Here is a 15,720-nt window from a genome sequence, read left to right on the forward strand (position 1 = left end):
CATTGGGTTATTAATCCTAATTATCGAGTATAAATATGGTTGCTAGGGCCAGGAATAACAATGTTTAGAATTCAAGGTATTTTCTGGAACACCAGTATAGTAGCTTGAATGGCAGCCCCCAGAAAGATATGGCTATCCAAATATGAATGTAATCTTATTTGGAAAAAGAGTCTTCACAGTTTTAATTAAGTTAAGGATTTTGGAGTGAGATCATCCTGGTTTATTAGAGTGAGCCCTAAATCCAGTGACAAGTGTCCTCAAAAAAGAGGAGAAGACACGGAAAAAGAGGAAGAACACAGAGGAGATGTCCACGTGAAGGTGGAGGCAGAGATGAAGTGATATGTCTACAAGTTAAGGAATGCTAAGGATCACAGGCAATCACCAGAGGCTTGGAGAGAGGCATGGGACAGATTCTCCCTCAGAGCTTCAAAAAGGAATCAACCCTGCCACTACCTTGATCTCGGACTTCTAGCGTCCAGAACAGTGAGAGGCTACATTTCCATTGTTTGAAGCCACCAAGATGGTGGTAATTTGTTACAGTAGCCCTGGGAAACTAATGCAACCTCTTAGTATTTCCATATCCAGTAATAAGTTATGGAAAATTAAAGTAACCCTATACAAGCAGCACCACCAATGTTTCTGACCCTTCAGAAACTGAGATTTGGGTTGCCACACCCTAAGGTGCTGGCTGAGGGCCATGGGGCAATGGGCCTGTATCCCATGAAAAGGAAGCCATAAATACCCAGCCATGGCCTCATGACCAGTTACAGAAATGAGAACTCTAGTAGCTATGCATATTTTCTTGTTTGTAACGTTTATTTTTATATACATTAATTATATATATTTTTCCACTTTTACTTCCCCTTGTATCAGTTTTTCATGCAATGTAACTAATTATCACAAGCTTAAAAAAATGAGCATACACTTATTACCTCACAGTTTTGGTGGCTAGGAAGTCTGGGCATGACTTAGCTGGGTCCTCTGCAAAGCTGAAATCTAGGTGCCTTCCTTTCCAGAACTTGTGGTCCTCTTCTAAGTTCATGATGTTGTTGGCAGAATACAGTTGCTTGTGGTTGTAGGACTAGAGTCCTTAATTCTTGCTGGCTACTCGGGCTACTCTCAGCTCTTAGAAGCCCTTGCAGTCTTTGAAGATGTAAACTGCCATTTGTTAAGGGCCTGCTCCTTGCAACTTAGAAACTTCTTCAAAGTCAGCAGAAGAATCTCCTGCTTTGATTCTCATCTTTCAGGGAGGTTTGGACTGTCTCTCTCTCTCTTTTTTGTCCAAAACTAAAGTACAATAGCACAACCAGAACATAGTCATTGATACAATTCACCAGTGTTATTCAGATTCATCCAGTTTTACTTTTGCTCATTTGTGTCTGTCTCTGTGTAGTTCTACACGATTCTGTCACACTTAGGTTCATGCATCCACTATCACAGTAAAGATAGTTCCAGCATCACAAGAATCCCTTGTGTTGCACTGTTATTACTACATCCACCTCCCATACACCCACCCTACCCCCATTCCTAATTCCTGGCAATACTTATTTGTTCTCCATTTCTAAACATCGGTCATTACAAAAATGTTACAGAAATGGAATCAGATAACCTTTGAATCATGTACATGTACAAGTGTAAGAAATCATGTACCCTTTTTGGATTGGCTGTTTTTCACTCAGCCTAATTTCCTGGGGATTCATCCAAGTTGTAGTCTATGTCAATAATTTATTTCTTTTTATTGCTAGTGGTATTTTATAGTATGGATATACCACAATTTGTTTAACCCTTCACCCCTAGGCTATTTCCAGTTTTTGGCTATTATGAATAAAGCTGCTATAAACACTGATGTACAAATTTTTATGTGAATATAAATATATTTGGAGGCAGTTGCAGAGAGGGGAATTTGACATTTCCAACCATAATCATAGATTCGTCTACTTCTTTCATTTCTATCAGTTTTTGCCTTATGTGTTTTGAGGCTCTGAGGTTTGGTGTGTATACATTTAGCATCATTATTATGTCTTCCTTGTGGATTTATCCTTTTATCATTATGTAATGTCCCTTTATGCCTGTAGCAATTTTACTTCTTCAGAAGTCTACTTTAGCAGATGTTAACATAGCTACTCAAGATTTTTTAAATTGACTGATTGCATGATATATACTCTTTTCCTTTCTTTTACTCTCAACCTACCCATTTCATTTACTATGAAGTGGGTTTCTGTAAGTGCTGGGCCTAGAAGGATGGATGGATGGATGGAAAGAACGTGAGCAAGGTGAATGAAGGGTCAGGCTAAGACGCCTGCTCGAAAATGCTTGTTTGCAGACTGCAAAGGTCAGCTGAAAACAGCTGACCTATATGGAAAGAAAGGATGCATGGATGGAAAGAACGTGAGCAAGGTGAATGAAGGGTCAGGTGAAAATGCCTGCCCAAAGTTGCTTGTTTGCTGAGTGCAAAGATCAGCTGAGAACAGCTGACCTGTATGGAAGTTGTTAAAAAAATTAACAAACAGCCCTGACTGTTTGCACGTGTCCCTGGATATAAATATGGGGAGGACCTTCACTGAGGAGGCCATTTTCTCCTTTGGATGTTGGTCTCTCCTCTTCTCTCGAGTAATGGTTCATTCCTTTGCTGCCGAGCTCCAGAGCAAAAAAAGTAGCCACAAGAAGTGGTGATGCCCGACGTGATTCAGGAATCCATGCCAGCAGTGATCGTTTCTCATCCTTGGAACTACAAGGGGGAATCATTCCGGTAAGGGACAGTCCTGCCTGCTGCTTTGGGAAAGGGACCAACGCATGTAGTTTCAGAAGGGGATTTCTAATATGGGGCAGCACCTGACAAAAGGTCAGCAAAATCATGTGTGCACTTGGCAGCAACTCTTAATAGCTGCCCAGGGTTCTGTCCATCCAAAAGCTTTGCAACAACTCTTATGCTCTCAGTAAGACAACATTGCCCCAGGTTCCCAGATAGGGCATGTTAGATTTAGAACTCCGGGAAGGAGTAGGGAAGTTTAAGAAGAATTTTGAGCAGGGGGTTCCTGTGTCACCTGCTATGTTAACTACATGGAGTCTGCTGCAAACAGCGCTGACTTGCTTATATGTTCCTACCGGTTCTGATTCGTTGGAGCCCGCTCCTCCTCCTCTGCTGTCTGCTCCGTGGGAGAAGCCAGCCTCCCCTGCCATAAAATTCCCAAATCCTGAGCCATTCTCCCCACCATCGCCTTCTGTGGGCTCAACAGGAGGAGCAGCTACCTCCTCATCCCTCTCTCAAAGGGGATCTCTGTTCCTCCCCTGGTAAACCATCTGCTTTTCCACATTGCCTACGAGAGGGTCAAACTTTATGAGGATGAGATTTGCTAGAACAACAGAATTTTCTTCTAACTACCCAGCCTTCTCATTAGGGGCCCACTGCTCAGGTGCATCGAATACAACCCACACCTTTATATGGACTACTAATTCGCCCATTTGGGTAGAGCAGTGGCCCATTAAGCAGGATAAACTAAAACATTTAAAATCTCTTGTCCAGGACCAACTTAAAGCAGGACGTATAGAATCTTCCCTAAGCCCATGGAACACTTCTGTATTCTACATACTAAAAAGAACAATAAGTGGCGTTTACTACAGGACCTAAGAGCTCTTAATGCTATTATAGTGCCCATGGGACCTCTACAATCTGGTCTTCCCAGCTGTCGTTAATTCCAAGAGATTGGCCTTTGATTGTAATTCATTTAAAAGATTGTTTTTTCACAATTCCTCTAGTGAAACAAGACCGGGAGAAATTTGAATTTTCTGTTCCCAGTTATTATAATGCCCATCTGGTCGACAGGTATCACTGGAAAGTCTTTCCATAAAGGATATTAAATAGCCCCACTATTTGTCAATATTATGTTCATCAAGCCCTACTCCCTTCTCGGTGCCTGTTCCCATCCATTATCATCTACCACTATATGGATGACATATTATTAGCAGCTCCTACTCAAGCAGAATTATTGTTTGTTCATACTGCTGTCCACGGGCTGCAAATTGCCCCAAAGTGCAATTTACCCAACCCTGGTGCTATCTTGCTTATCTTTTTTCACTTTTCACTGTGACCCTAACAAATGGCAATCTCCTTGCCCTCTACCCTGACACTACAGTCATTATAACAACTTTTGGGACATGTGAATTGGAGATGTCCCACTTTAGGAATTACTAACCAACAAATACATCATCTTACTAATACATTAAAGGGTGATCCAGATCCATCTTCACCACGTTCACTAGCATCTCTGGCATTACAGGAATTCCACGCTATCAACAAAGCCCTTAATTGCTGTTAGCTGTCACACATGGACCAGACAAACTTTTATTTATCTTCAACACCCCCCTATCTCCAACTGCTCTTACAGGCCAGTTAACACCTCACATTGCTCCTTTGGAATGCCTATTTCTACCTCACACTCCCTTCAAAACCTTTTCTCCCCCTCTAGATCTCTTTGCCCCTTTGATTATTGAGGGACACTGTCATATACAACAATTGCTTGGATTAGATCCACACACTATGTATCTCCCTATTCCTAAAAATGACTTCGAAGCAACTTTACATAATTCTTTACTTCAGCAATCAGCCCTTGCAAGTTATGTAGGTTCTCTTTCCTTCCATTAGCCCTCTGAGAAGCTTCTCTCCACTCTCTCCTAACTTCCTGTACAACTGCCTACAAAACTCTCTCTTGCACCTCTTCCCGCCACCCGGACAGTGTTCATAGTAGGCTCAGGATGATCATCTAAAGCAGGAATTGGAAGGAAAGATGGTGACTGGAAATATTTATCCACCTCCGGTTTTCCCTCCACTCAACAAGCAGCATTAGGGGCTCTCATGTTAGCTTTAAAAACATTTGCATTAGAACCCCTAAACATCATGGACTCCCATTACGTATTCTATTCTGTTTTCCATATCAAAAATGCTATTAAGGATATACCTACTCAAACTTCAATTCCTTATTCTGCAGTGCTTATTAGCTATCCGGCGACACCCCCTCTTTATTTCTCATATTCATGTTCATACCCCTTTGCCTGGACCTCTGACAGAAGGAAATAATGCTGTTGATTGTCTCGTTTCCTACTGTGTATGTTCCACTAATGTGTTAACATGGGGAAGTGGATATGCTTGTGTTCAGACTTCCACGTCTCTCCTTCTAGCTGCTGCCCATGGGGGTCCCGCAGCGGCAGACAGGTAACACCATGACGGTGCCCAGCATCACGTGGGGTCAATTGAAACAACTAGAGACACAGGCCTCTGCTATGATGACACAACGGGGGGCTCCTCCTACCCCAGGGAACACTTTTCTGGTGTATTTGGCTATTGTTGCCCATTATAGTAGTCAAGAGGGAACTGCCAATTGATGACCTCCCAATGCCATTATGAAGAGACACTGGCTGAAGCTTACATCTTCTACTCACTCCCCATCTCTAATTTTAAATATACAAAAAGGGGGACATGCAGGGGCTGGGTCTAGAAGGGTGGATGGAAAGAATGTGAGCAGGGTGAATGAAGGGTCAGGCGAAAACGCCTGCCTGAAGCTGCTTGTTTTCAGAGTGCAAAGGTCAGCTGAAAACAGCTGACCTGTATGGAAGTTGTTTAAAAAAAAATTAACAAATGGCCCTGACCCTTTGCATGTGTTCTTGGAAATAAATACGGGAGGAATTTAGCTGAGGAGGCCATTTTCTCCTTTAGATTTTGGTCTCTCCCCTTCTCTCGAAACACTGTTTCCAGTAATCATTCATTCCTTCACTGCCCAGCTTGGGAGCAAAAAAGTAGCCACAACAAGTTTCTTGTAGATAGTATACAGTTGGGTCATGATTTTTTTTTTGTTGTTGCTTTTTATCCAATCTGTCAGTTTCCATATTTTTATTGGCACTGACTATTTTAGCAATAAAGCCTGTCATTTTTTATCTATTGTCTCTGGTTCTTATTCATCTTTTTCTCTTTCCTTACTTTCCTGTGAGTTATGTGAACATATATCTCTTGGCATAATTTTCGTAGTGGTTTCTGAATATTCTAATAAACATATGATTTATTACAATCTAGTGGTATCGATATTTTACCACTTTGGGTGAAGTATAAAAACCTTACTTCTCAGATCCCTTTTTGTTTTCCATTTTAACCATTTTATTGAATATCAGATGGTGTTAACATTTTGTTTCAATCAAATATGACTTAGAAAATATGTAAAAAGGATATGCTTTTGTATGTATCCTCAATTCTGCTCTTTCCATTGTTTCTTCCTTCCTGATGCTTGAAAACTTTTATCATTTCCTTTTTGTTTGAAGGACCTTTTTAACCCAATCTTTAAGGGGAGGTCTCTAGCTGAAAAGATAACCGAGACCAATAGGCTGCAAAGCTTAAAATATTTATCATGTGGCCCTTTAATTTAGGTTTAATTTCTTGACAATAAAGGCACTGAATTTGATAATTTCTAATGTCCCCCTAACATTCTATCATTTCATGGAGAAAATCAATGCTCTGGTTTCTTATGTGAAAGTGGATATTTTCCCTCAACGACCACAGTTGATCACAGGCAATAAAAAACTTGACATTGGAAAATAAGTACTTAATCAACACATACTCTCTTATTCCAAGAATATAACACGAAGGTGAAAAAAAAAATAAAATTCGGTCTGCTGACTGTGCCTCAGGTGATTAGATTTATAGAGCTAGAGTTCAGGTTCCCACCGTGAGCTGGCAAGAGCCCAAACTATTTTGCACCTGCCACGGACGTCAGCAGGCACCATCACAATTCAGAAACGTGGTGCTTCCGCAGATGCTATTCTGCGCTTGTGACTAAAACGGTTCAGGCCATCCCATGGCTCACGGAACCAGTGCTCCTCTTTTGAGTTCTCAATACTATTATTTCCAGAAGAATTAATTTTCTCGTCATCATTTTGGGGGATGCTTACTAGGTAAAATGTGTGTGTTATTTTCTAAATTTAGTCCAGGTACAAGGGAGAAGAAAGAGATACCAATCGTGTTGTTGTTTTGTATTTATCGTAGGAGTTGAGGTTCATCTACACACATTTTTTAAAAAAAAGTATGTGAGAAAATAAGGCAAATAAGAAAAAATAGTGATGGCTATTTCAAGACAACTAAAATTCACGTTTCTTTTAAAACATCTTAAAAAGATCAAAACAGTAAAATAGGTGGTTCTGTTAATGGAGGTCACAGACCGGGAGGCTGCAGCTCTTATACAACCACAGCAAACGTATTCCTTCAGACAGGTCTTACTCTGCACAGAGTTGGGCCAGAGGTTTTTTTTTTGGTTTTTTTTTTTTAATTTAATTTAATTGGTTGTTAACACTCAAAAAATTTTAAAATTAATCTAAAAATTTTTATTTCTATGCTTTCTTGAGAAAATGGGCACTATTTAGTCCATATTCTCATGCAGCAAAGGCTGCTGGGAGGTATGTGCCATTCTCTTTGGCACTGAGTGTGCTTTTGAGTCCATGCGGGATGGGCCTCCTCCCATCATCCTCTCTGGTCCCCATATCAAACAGAAGTTGCCATCTGTTTATCATCAGCCACACTTTCGTGTTTCTTATAGTGGAGCTGAAGAGGACAGAATATCTAGTATTCGTTTTTTAATCAAAAGTAGGAAAATATAAGAAGAATCAAGAGGAATATGTGTTTAAAAAAATAGGAAACTATATTTCTGTAGAGATGAAAAATATTCCTACTAGAAAAGAATGTACCATTTAAGGATGTTTTTTGTAATAATATAACCATTCTTTTTCTTTCTTTTTTTTTTTTAGATGAGGTCTCAGTAAGTTGCCCAGGCTGGTCTTGAACTTCCAGGCGCAAGTGATCCTCCCATCACAGCCTCCTGAGTAGCTGGGATTACAGGTGTGTGCCCCTGTGCCCAGCTCTGAGTGACTATTCTTAAACACACGTGGCCCACTTCCTGCACTCATAGTACCTGTGTTTACCTTGCAGGCATGAGTTTGCTACTCCTTTCTCAATAAATAACAAGTGGCTGTCATTACAATCACATTTTCTATACTTTCCCAGTTAGACTTTGTTTTTGACACAATGCACCATAGTCTAAATGTGTGGCCTCTGCCTATCTGTACATTCTAATTTCTATTTAAGAAAAGGACTCACTGGTAACTCCGATATTCCTTTTGTTCATATTCTACATCTGAATAGATTGCATAGATTGCATCTAAGTACTGAGGGGTTTGATTTTTTTTGGCCTAAATGCTATATACCCCTGACTGAATCATGACTAGTAAAACTTAAAAGACTAATAAAATCTGCTCAGGGAAAGGGAGTGGGAGAAAACATTTTATGACAGATAACATCTCTCACGATGCACCTGCCAGTTGTAGAAAATGATCTATAATAGTTGAAATCTAACACAGAAAATTGAGTGCTGATTTATTTTGATGTGGTTAATTAGTCTCAACATAGTCTTAACGTTAAAGAAAGAGCTTTCAGATATTCTGTAGGGAGCTGTTTGCTTCAGTGGTGTAGAAACCCCCCTCTGCTGGTTCTTTCAGGATTTGTTAACAATAGGGTCTCTGTGGTGTTTGTTATCATCCAGGTTAGCATTTCAATTCGTTTTGCAGGACGCTGGAAATTCGTAAGTGTCATATGTCTACCACATTTCCATTGATTTTTGGACAATTTATATTCTGGAAGCCATTTATAGCTTACTTAAAGTACCTCCCAAAACGGGGCTTTTCCTTTTAGTTTCAGAGAGATAATATTCTAATACTCTGCAGACTGCTTGAATAGACCAGAGTTGTGAACAAATTCAGGTATCTCTCCTACTCCAAGCCTCTCTAAGCTATGGGGAGGCTTTATGAAATGCTATGTAGTAGAAATTGTTAAGGGAGGCACAGTTAACTGTCTTCTGTCTTCACTTAGTATAGTGTTGAATAAACTAACACACTGATCCTACATTAAATAGGGGTGTTTACTGAAACAGTGAAATGAGTCTAGGAAGGCTGAGAGGTTTCTGCCTATGGAAACATTTTATCGGATATATATTACATATCACACTGGGTTATGTGACAGAATATTGATTTCTGGATTTTTTTTAAATGAACAAGAATGATTGCCAAAGTGCAAAGAAATAAAATATAAATGTACCATATCACTCCCCCATGAAAGTTAGGCAAATCTCAAAGGTAAGTCTTCCAAAGGTAGCAGACTGTCCATCTCATGTTTCCAGTTGAACTACAGCCAGCCATTGCTGCCCTGCATCTTAATATATATTAGTGTCTAGCAGTTTTTTAGATGCTAAGAACCTCTTTCTTTACATCATTTTGTAGGAACAGAAGAGATTTGAAAAGGAGCAGCTGTTGGTGTCTGATTTCCAAGCTTATCACGTGAGTGCCTGAAATCCAAGAGATATTTGATAAGATGAATATTGAATGAGCATATCAGCACATCAGTGTAGAGGTAAACGTCGTGTTCTCTCCATGTCCAGGCAAAAATATCTTCCTTTTTGTCTCTCAATATCAGAGATCATTTGGCTTCAACATAGCAACACCATCATCCAAAGTCCTTTCCTTTCTCCAAAGACTATTTAGAAAAGGCCAAGGAGCAGCCCTAACTAGGGGGCTAAATACTTATTTACAGGAATGCTTGGTTAAAACTCACAAATTTCCAGTTGCTTGTGTGTCTCCGGTCCACACACTTCCAACCTTTTCTTAGTAGTAATTACAGGATGGGGCACTGTAAAATTCAACTTTATGACTGGATATAGGGGTAGAAAGCCCTTAACTATGAAAAGCATGTAGTACTCTGCCAGGACATCTGTCTGGAAGGACATGGCTGGGTCGGGGTGAGGGACATGGCCATGCACAGGACTACTGAGGGAGCTCCTTACAAGCATGAAGTGTATGAGCTCTGAAAGGAGTTTTGAAAAAAATGGGTTTAGGCCCTCCTCCCATTGTTGCCTGATGAACTGGCCTCTTTGGTGCCCAAAGCATTACATTTTTACTTCCTATTGTATTAACAAAGAGGACTCCATTTGTTCTTTGCTTGAATTTTGGAGGCCACATGGATCTCTGATCTTTGTGGACAGTTGTAGTCATGGTGAATTTGATTGTGTGTGGTGCAATCACGTGAATAGAAATGAAATCAGGGTCACACAGTAAAACAGAACCCACCATAGGATTAACATAATATTACTGGGTGAAGAAATCTGGGTTGAGTTTGTGGAGTTTTTGTTAATGCTTCCATGTTGAAATGGAAATTAGCATTCCTAGGAAAAGAGAAAGTTGCTTTATCTGAATTTTTTACTAATGAAACTCACAAATATTATAATATACATAGCAAAGGGGAATTTGAAGATGTACATGACAATGCTTTGTGAGAAAATCAATTAACAAGGAACAATAAGAATGTAGTACCAAATTTTCTTTGTTCATTTTTGCAACAGCGAGGAAATAGTATGTTTAGTGGTAAAGAGAGAGCTGCTAAATCAGACTTAGATTTGAATCTCTTGACACATCATTTACCTTCTCATTAGCTTCAATTTCATCATCTGTAAATAAACTGTGTATTAGATGAATGGATGGTGACATATAAATATAGAAACTAAATAAATGGCCCTGGCCTTTTCCCCTCCACTCACCTGGACCTGTTGGCATTCAATTAAGAGAATACAAATGAAAGAAATGAGAGCTTGGAAGTTCTTTTAATAGAACTTCTGTGGCTTACTTGTATCACTGAGTACAGGAATAAGTTGTTCAGTAGTGAAGGTGTGAAAAATAAGGAGAAAATGATGTGCAAACAATAACTGTTGTAATTATAAAAACTTTATTTCATTCTTACTTTAATTAAATCTTTATAAGCACCATGTCATGAACTGGCAATCTAGAAAGAGGACACTGGAATGCTTCAGTCAATAACAAACTGCAAGCTGATGATGTGAAGTTACAGCTACATGGAGCATATGAACAAGACCACATTTAGAAAGGTTCACTTGAGAATCCCAGAACAATGCACAAAACAGCAATCTGGCATTGATTTGCTCACACTTTCTATGGTCAGAATCCAAACTTGTGCATGTAAACATCAAGAGAAACATTTTATCACCTTGACAGTTTACAGTTTGCTAAAACTTGACCCTCAAAGCATAAATGTTGCCATCTTGTTTTCTTGACTGGTGCTTGGCCACAGGCTGTGAAAAGATCGATTCCTTTAAAATTTAAATGGTGCTTAAAGGCTGTGTTCAACATTTTGCAAGTCATCAGCGAGGCCTTCTAATGTGTACATTTCCTCATACCTGACCACCAAACCATTATTTACTTAATGAAATTGTGAAAAACTATACATTTTCAGCAAAATGTTTAAATTTGGTCCTATATTAAAAGACCCAATTGCCAAGGTGTTTCACATAAATTTAATTCACAAGCATGTACACAAGAGAATCACTATAAAGAACATTGCTTCCTGGTTTATGAATAAAAAGTTTATCCTCTAGTTACACTAAAACATACAAAAAATAATCTACAAAAATCGTTTACCATTGATTTTAGCTAAAGAAAAAGCTTTCTTCAGAAAAAAAAAAATGATCGTGTGGTGGTACTATTTTAGCCATCAAAAAAGGAATGTAAGTAACCAATAAATATAATGTGCTTTCTCCATATAGACATATTTACACTTGAGTCTTTGGCTTATGTTATTTTCTAAAAAGAACTTTAAATGATCCAGCCATCATTGCACATTAAAAGAAAATAAGCCAGTTATATATATTTATATATTTATATAGAGATCTGCTACACTTGAAACATATAAAAAATGAACTTTGCTATGAATTTGCACAGCTTTTCTTCTTCCTTTAAAGATTCAACAGCTTTCATTTTAAAAAGCAAGGAAAATGCCACGTAGAAAGTATTAATTCATGCAACATGTGGTAGCTGCTCTACTGAAACCAGGAGAGAGAAAAGGCTGCATATTCACTGTACAAACACCGGTAAGTTCTCATCTGAATCTGGTTCTTATTAAATATAATTTATGTGGCATGAAATGTTGATGCTTTAATACAGTCATAGAAACTAATTAAGTCCTTTTTATTAAGATACACAACTTCATAAGAAAAATACCTTTACCTCTCAAATGTAAAAGTCTCCCACCCCCCACATTAAAATCTTTCTGCACAAGTATAACAGGTACAACAGCTGCTGGCTCAACAGATGAACAGGTCTCTGCGTGGATGTACCTGAAAAAGTCTCACCCCACTAAGATGATTCCAGGTACTCCAAAGCTACATCGTAGCAGAAACGGTACTGCTCCTGAAAGATGTTAAAACAAGAGGGGTGAGAAAAGGTAAGAAAAAGTGAAGAAAAAGACTAATGATAAATAATAGCTACCAAATGAAACTTGACAACCAATTTAAATTATTCAAGGATTATGAATTTTTTCTATATACAAGATTAACATTTAGACATACATATTTTATTTTATTTTGTTTTTTGAGACAGAGTCTCACTCTGTTGCCCAGGCTAGAGTGAGTGCCGTGGCGTTAGCCTAGCTCACAGCAACCTCAAACTCCTGAGCTCAAGCGATCCTCCTGTCTCAGCCTCCTGAGTAGCTGGGACTACAGGCATGTGCCACCATGCCCGGCTAATTTTTTCTATATATATTTTTAGCTGTCCATATAATTTCTTTCTATTTTTAGTAGAGATGGGGTCTCGCTCTTGCTCAGGCTGGTAGACATACATATTTTACATTCAAGTCTAATGACTGCTTTTTAAGAAAACAGAAGTTGATGTTAAAAAGACATTTTCTTTGCCCCATACTGTCTCTCAAAATTTTTTAATGTCTAGATTTTTATTTGATTACAATAGCACTATCTGGTCCTTAGAGAAAAATTTCCCAGCACAGAAAAATACAAAGAGCTATATAATTCTATCCTCTGAAGCAATTGTTAAAATAGCACCTTAGTTTGCTTCAGTCCTTTTTTATGCATGGTTGAAATAATAATCTTAGAATATAATTACATATTTCAAAACACAATTTTATATTTTACTTTCTTAAAACATTGTTATAGTCTTTCTCCATGTTACTTAATCTCTCTTGTAATACATAAAAATCTAACGTGGATCGTTTGTTAGGTTTTTTAATTTTTTCTCTATTTTATGAATATGTACAAATATTTTTCTCCATATTTCAGATTAGAAGGAAAAAAGCCAGTCATTTTAAACAGCCATTTTGCAATTTCAAGTTATTAATTTTTGACAGGTTTTGTTCATCAGAGTATGTAAGCAAATTTTTCAAGAACAGTTAGTGGTTCTTAAAATGTATGACCCTATTTATACCCAAAAACTTATTCTGCTGCCTTTATATATTTAAGAGAACTTGTTGGCAATAACATTTTTGAGTTAAAACTGCCTTTCCTCTAAGTTCATGTATAGACTTGCTCCATTATCCTGAATTTAGAAAAATTCAAAGACCATATTACAAATTAGGACTTACAATATGTAAAACATTTAAAACTTCCCAACTCAGTCTAAGCGGGTAAAATTCAGGCTACATTGGAGAACAGTCTAAAATGTATATTTCTAAAGTGAACTTCCAGGTCTCTCCAGCAATAAATTAGAGTACTAAAAGTTCCCACAAGAGGTCCTTATCCTTCCTACCCTACTTACCAAGTAGGTATGATTTAAATTAACCTACTCCTGCGGCAAGGGCACCTAAAGAACTAAAAAAATGCCTGGAAAAACAGTTATGTCTCTTTAAGGTAATCTCCAGCAATTTTGTTTACACTCTCAATTTCCTTACCAGCTTCCTCTGCTCAACTCCATAACACACTGAACTAATCATTAATTGATAAAGACCCAGACTTTGATTTTTGTTTAATCAGGATATATGGAATGTGAACACAAAATAGTAACTCTTTGGAAGGCTCTAGAATGGCAGAGTTTAACCAGATTTTTTTTTAATAGAAAAGATGAGAAATCAAAGTTAAAATTGGAAGTAAAAGTTGAATTCTGAAGCCAGAAGTGACCCCACTGACGATGCGAACACTTGAAACATGGAGGCAGAGTTTACATGAGGAAATCTTCAAACTGCAAAGAATTTAAAGCCAACCATTACCCATCCAGTTTGTAAGAAGATCTGTAAGTTCCACCTCAAATCCACTCCCAGGCCCCATCTCCAGTTCCAGCACCCCAGTCAAAACCAACATCACCTTGTCCAGACAATTGCAATAACCCTGAGGGTTGAGGGTGGAGTTAAAGGGGTTTTAAGGGGACTTTAGAAGGAGCAGAAGTCTGGTACAGCTCGTAAAAGTGAAACAGTATAAACCTAAGTCTTCAGATTTTGTCTCAGGAAGCAATGCAACTTCTGTGTGAACAATCCATGAGCAGGAAGTGGTAAAAATACTTTAAAGGTTTATTGAATTGCACATTTTAGTTATCTGATCATCTTGATAAATGTAGGCAAGCAACAATGATGCCTTGGTTTTTCTGGTTTACTTTTCTGTGAGCATAAACCATACAGCTGCTTCTAATGTGATCCCATGATGCACATGTATGTAACCCAAAGACAACTCTCTTCAGAAGTAAAAAATGTAGAGAGGTTTGACTTTCATACTCTGCATACAGCTTCACCCAGATAAACCTTGGCAACACATACCTATTCACTCTTATTTTGTAAGCTGTGTTCTGTTTTATGAGCCCTGACAGATTTGAGTAGCGTCATGTGAACTTCATTCTACAGGTGTAAGAGTTGCTGTAGACGGTCAGTGATGACAGATTAAAAATTTATAATTTGATCAGAAAATGAATTATAGATAATGACAAAAATAAATTTCAATTGTCTTTAAAAGCATTGGGTCTCTAGGATACTGATGTAACTTATCAGTATATCCCATAGATGAATGTTTTACAAGTTAACTCAATATGCTTTAAGAAATAAAAATAAATGAGAATATAGCCTAGATAGTAGGATTTATTCTTATCATAGAATCATTCACCAAAGTTTATTGCAGCAAAAAATCCTATAAATTTCCCAAATTAAATGAAAGTAGTTATTTTCATTATTAACAATTTTTGTGAGATTAAGTTTCTATGGGTAGAGGGGGATGCGGGGCAATTTAACAACTAGATAGGAAAGTCCCTATGACAACTCATTTTCACATCTGATTCCCTGTGTGTATGTGACGTCCAGTCAATAAGCAGATCTATGACTAATCTCTAAGATCCCTTCTAAGCCTAAGATCCTGGGACTCACCGGGGCTTCCACCATGTTTGGCTTGCTGTTCCTTAGTGTCTTCACCGCGTGGAAAACATCGACGACATTTTGCCGTTTCACCATTTCAACAACGATGCCTATAGCACAAAACATGCCGCTTCGCCCGCCACCATTTCTGTAAGCAAAGGCATTTGAGTAAGCATGCTAGATGACCATAGGTTGTACAATCATGTATGTTTGGGAAAAGAAAACATAATTTAAATTGTTTTCCATTTGTGTCTTCATTTTGCTTCATAGGTGTGCAGGATGGGTACAGAGCAGAGAGGAGGAAACGTGAGGATGGGATTAGCTCAGTAGCTTTCACTTAGGAATGTGCTACAGGCCTAGATTGCTGCAACCTAGATACCTTGTGATTCTGATACATTTGTAAACTGTAAGAGGTTGCTCAGGATAGTGTTCAAAAGAGTTGAAATCATATAATAACTAATATTTAGAAAAAATAAAACATTAAAGTTAGTAGTTAATTATAGAATCATAAG

The 15,720-nt window shown here is 38.2% G+C and overlaps 1 protein-coding gene and 2 long non-coding RNA genes across 6 annotated transcripts in view; 2 read left to right on the plus strand and 1 right to left on the minus strand.

The window, feature by feature from the left end:
- Positions 1 to 2,601: 2,601 nt before the first annotated feature.
- LOC138395856 (uncharacterized) lies at positions 2,602 to 11,895 on the plus strand. The gene is made up of 4 exons (XR_011235558.1): positions 2,602 to 2,749; positions 7,783 to 7,873; positions 9,307 to 9,363; positions 11,832 to 11,895. It is a non-coding gene; the product is annotated as an uncharacterized lncRNA (long non-coding RNA).
- PTPRK (protein tyrosine phosphatase receptor type K) overlaps positions 10,785 to 15,720 on the minus strand; it is a 509,148-nt gene continuing 504,212 nt past the window's right edge. For all 4 annotated transcript variants that reach the window (XM_069488870.1, XM_069488869.1, XM_069488867.1 and 1 more), the window contains 2 exons: positions 15,221 to 15,356; positions 10,785 to 12,279 (listed from right to left, as the gene is read on the minus strand). In XM_069488870.1, coding sequence (XP_069344971.1) covers positions 12,226 to 12,279; positions 15,221 to 15,356 — 190 coding nt within the window. In that variant the 3' untranslated portion in view covers positions 10,785 to 12,225. The remainder of the gene's footprint in view (positions 12,280 to 15,220; positions 15,357 to 15,720) is intronic.
- On the plus strand, positions 12,249 to 15,306 carry LOC138395857 (uncharacterized). Its single transcript, XR_011235559.1, has 3 exons — positions 12,249 to 12,313; positions 13,933 to 14,106; positions 15,257 to 15,306. It is a non-coding gene; the product is annotated as an uncharacterized lncRNA (long non-coding RNA).

The sequence above is a fragment of the Eulemur rufifrons genome, chromosome 15 (assembly GCF_041146395.1).
Source record: "Eulemur rufifrons isolate Redbay chromosome 15, OSU_ERuf_1, whole genome shotgun sequence".
NCBI classification, from domain to species: Eukaryota; Metazoa; Chordata; class Mammalia; order Primates; family Lemuridae; genus Eulemur; species Eulemur rufifrons.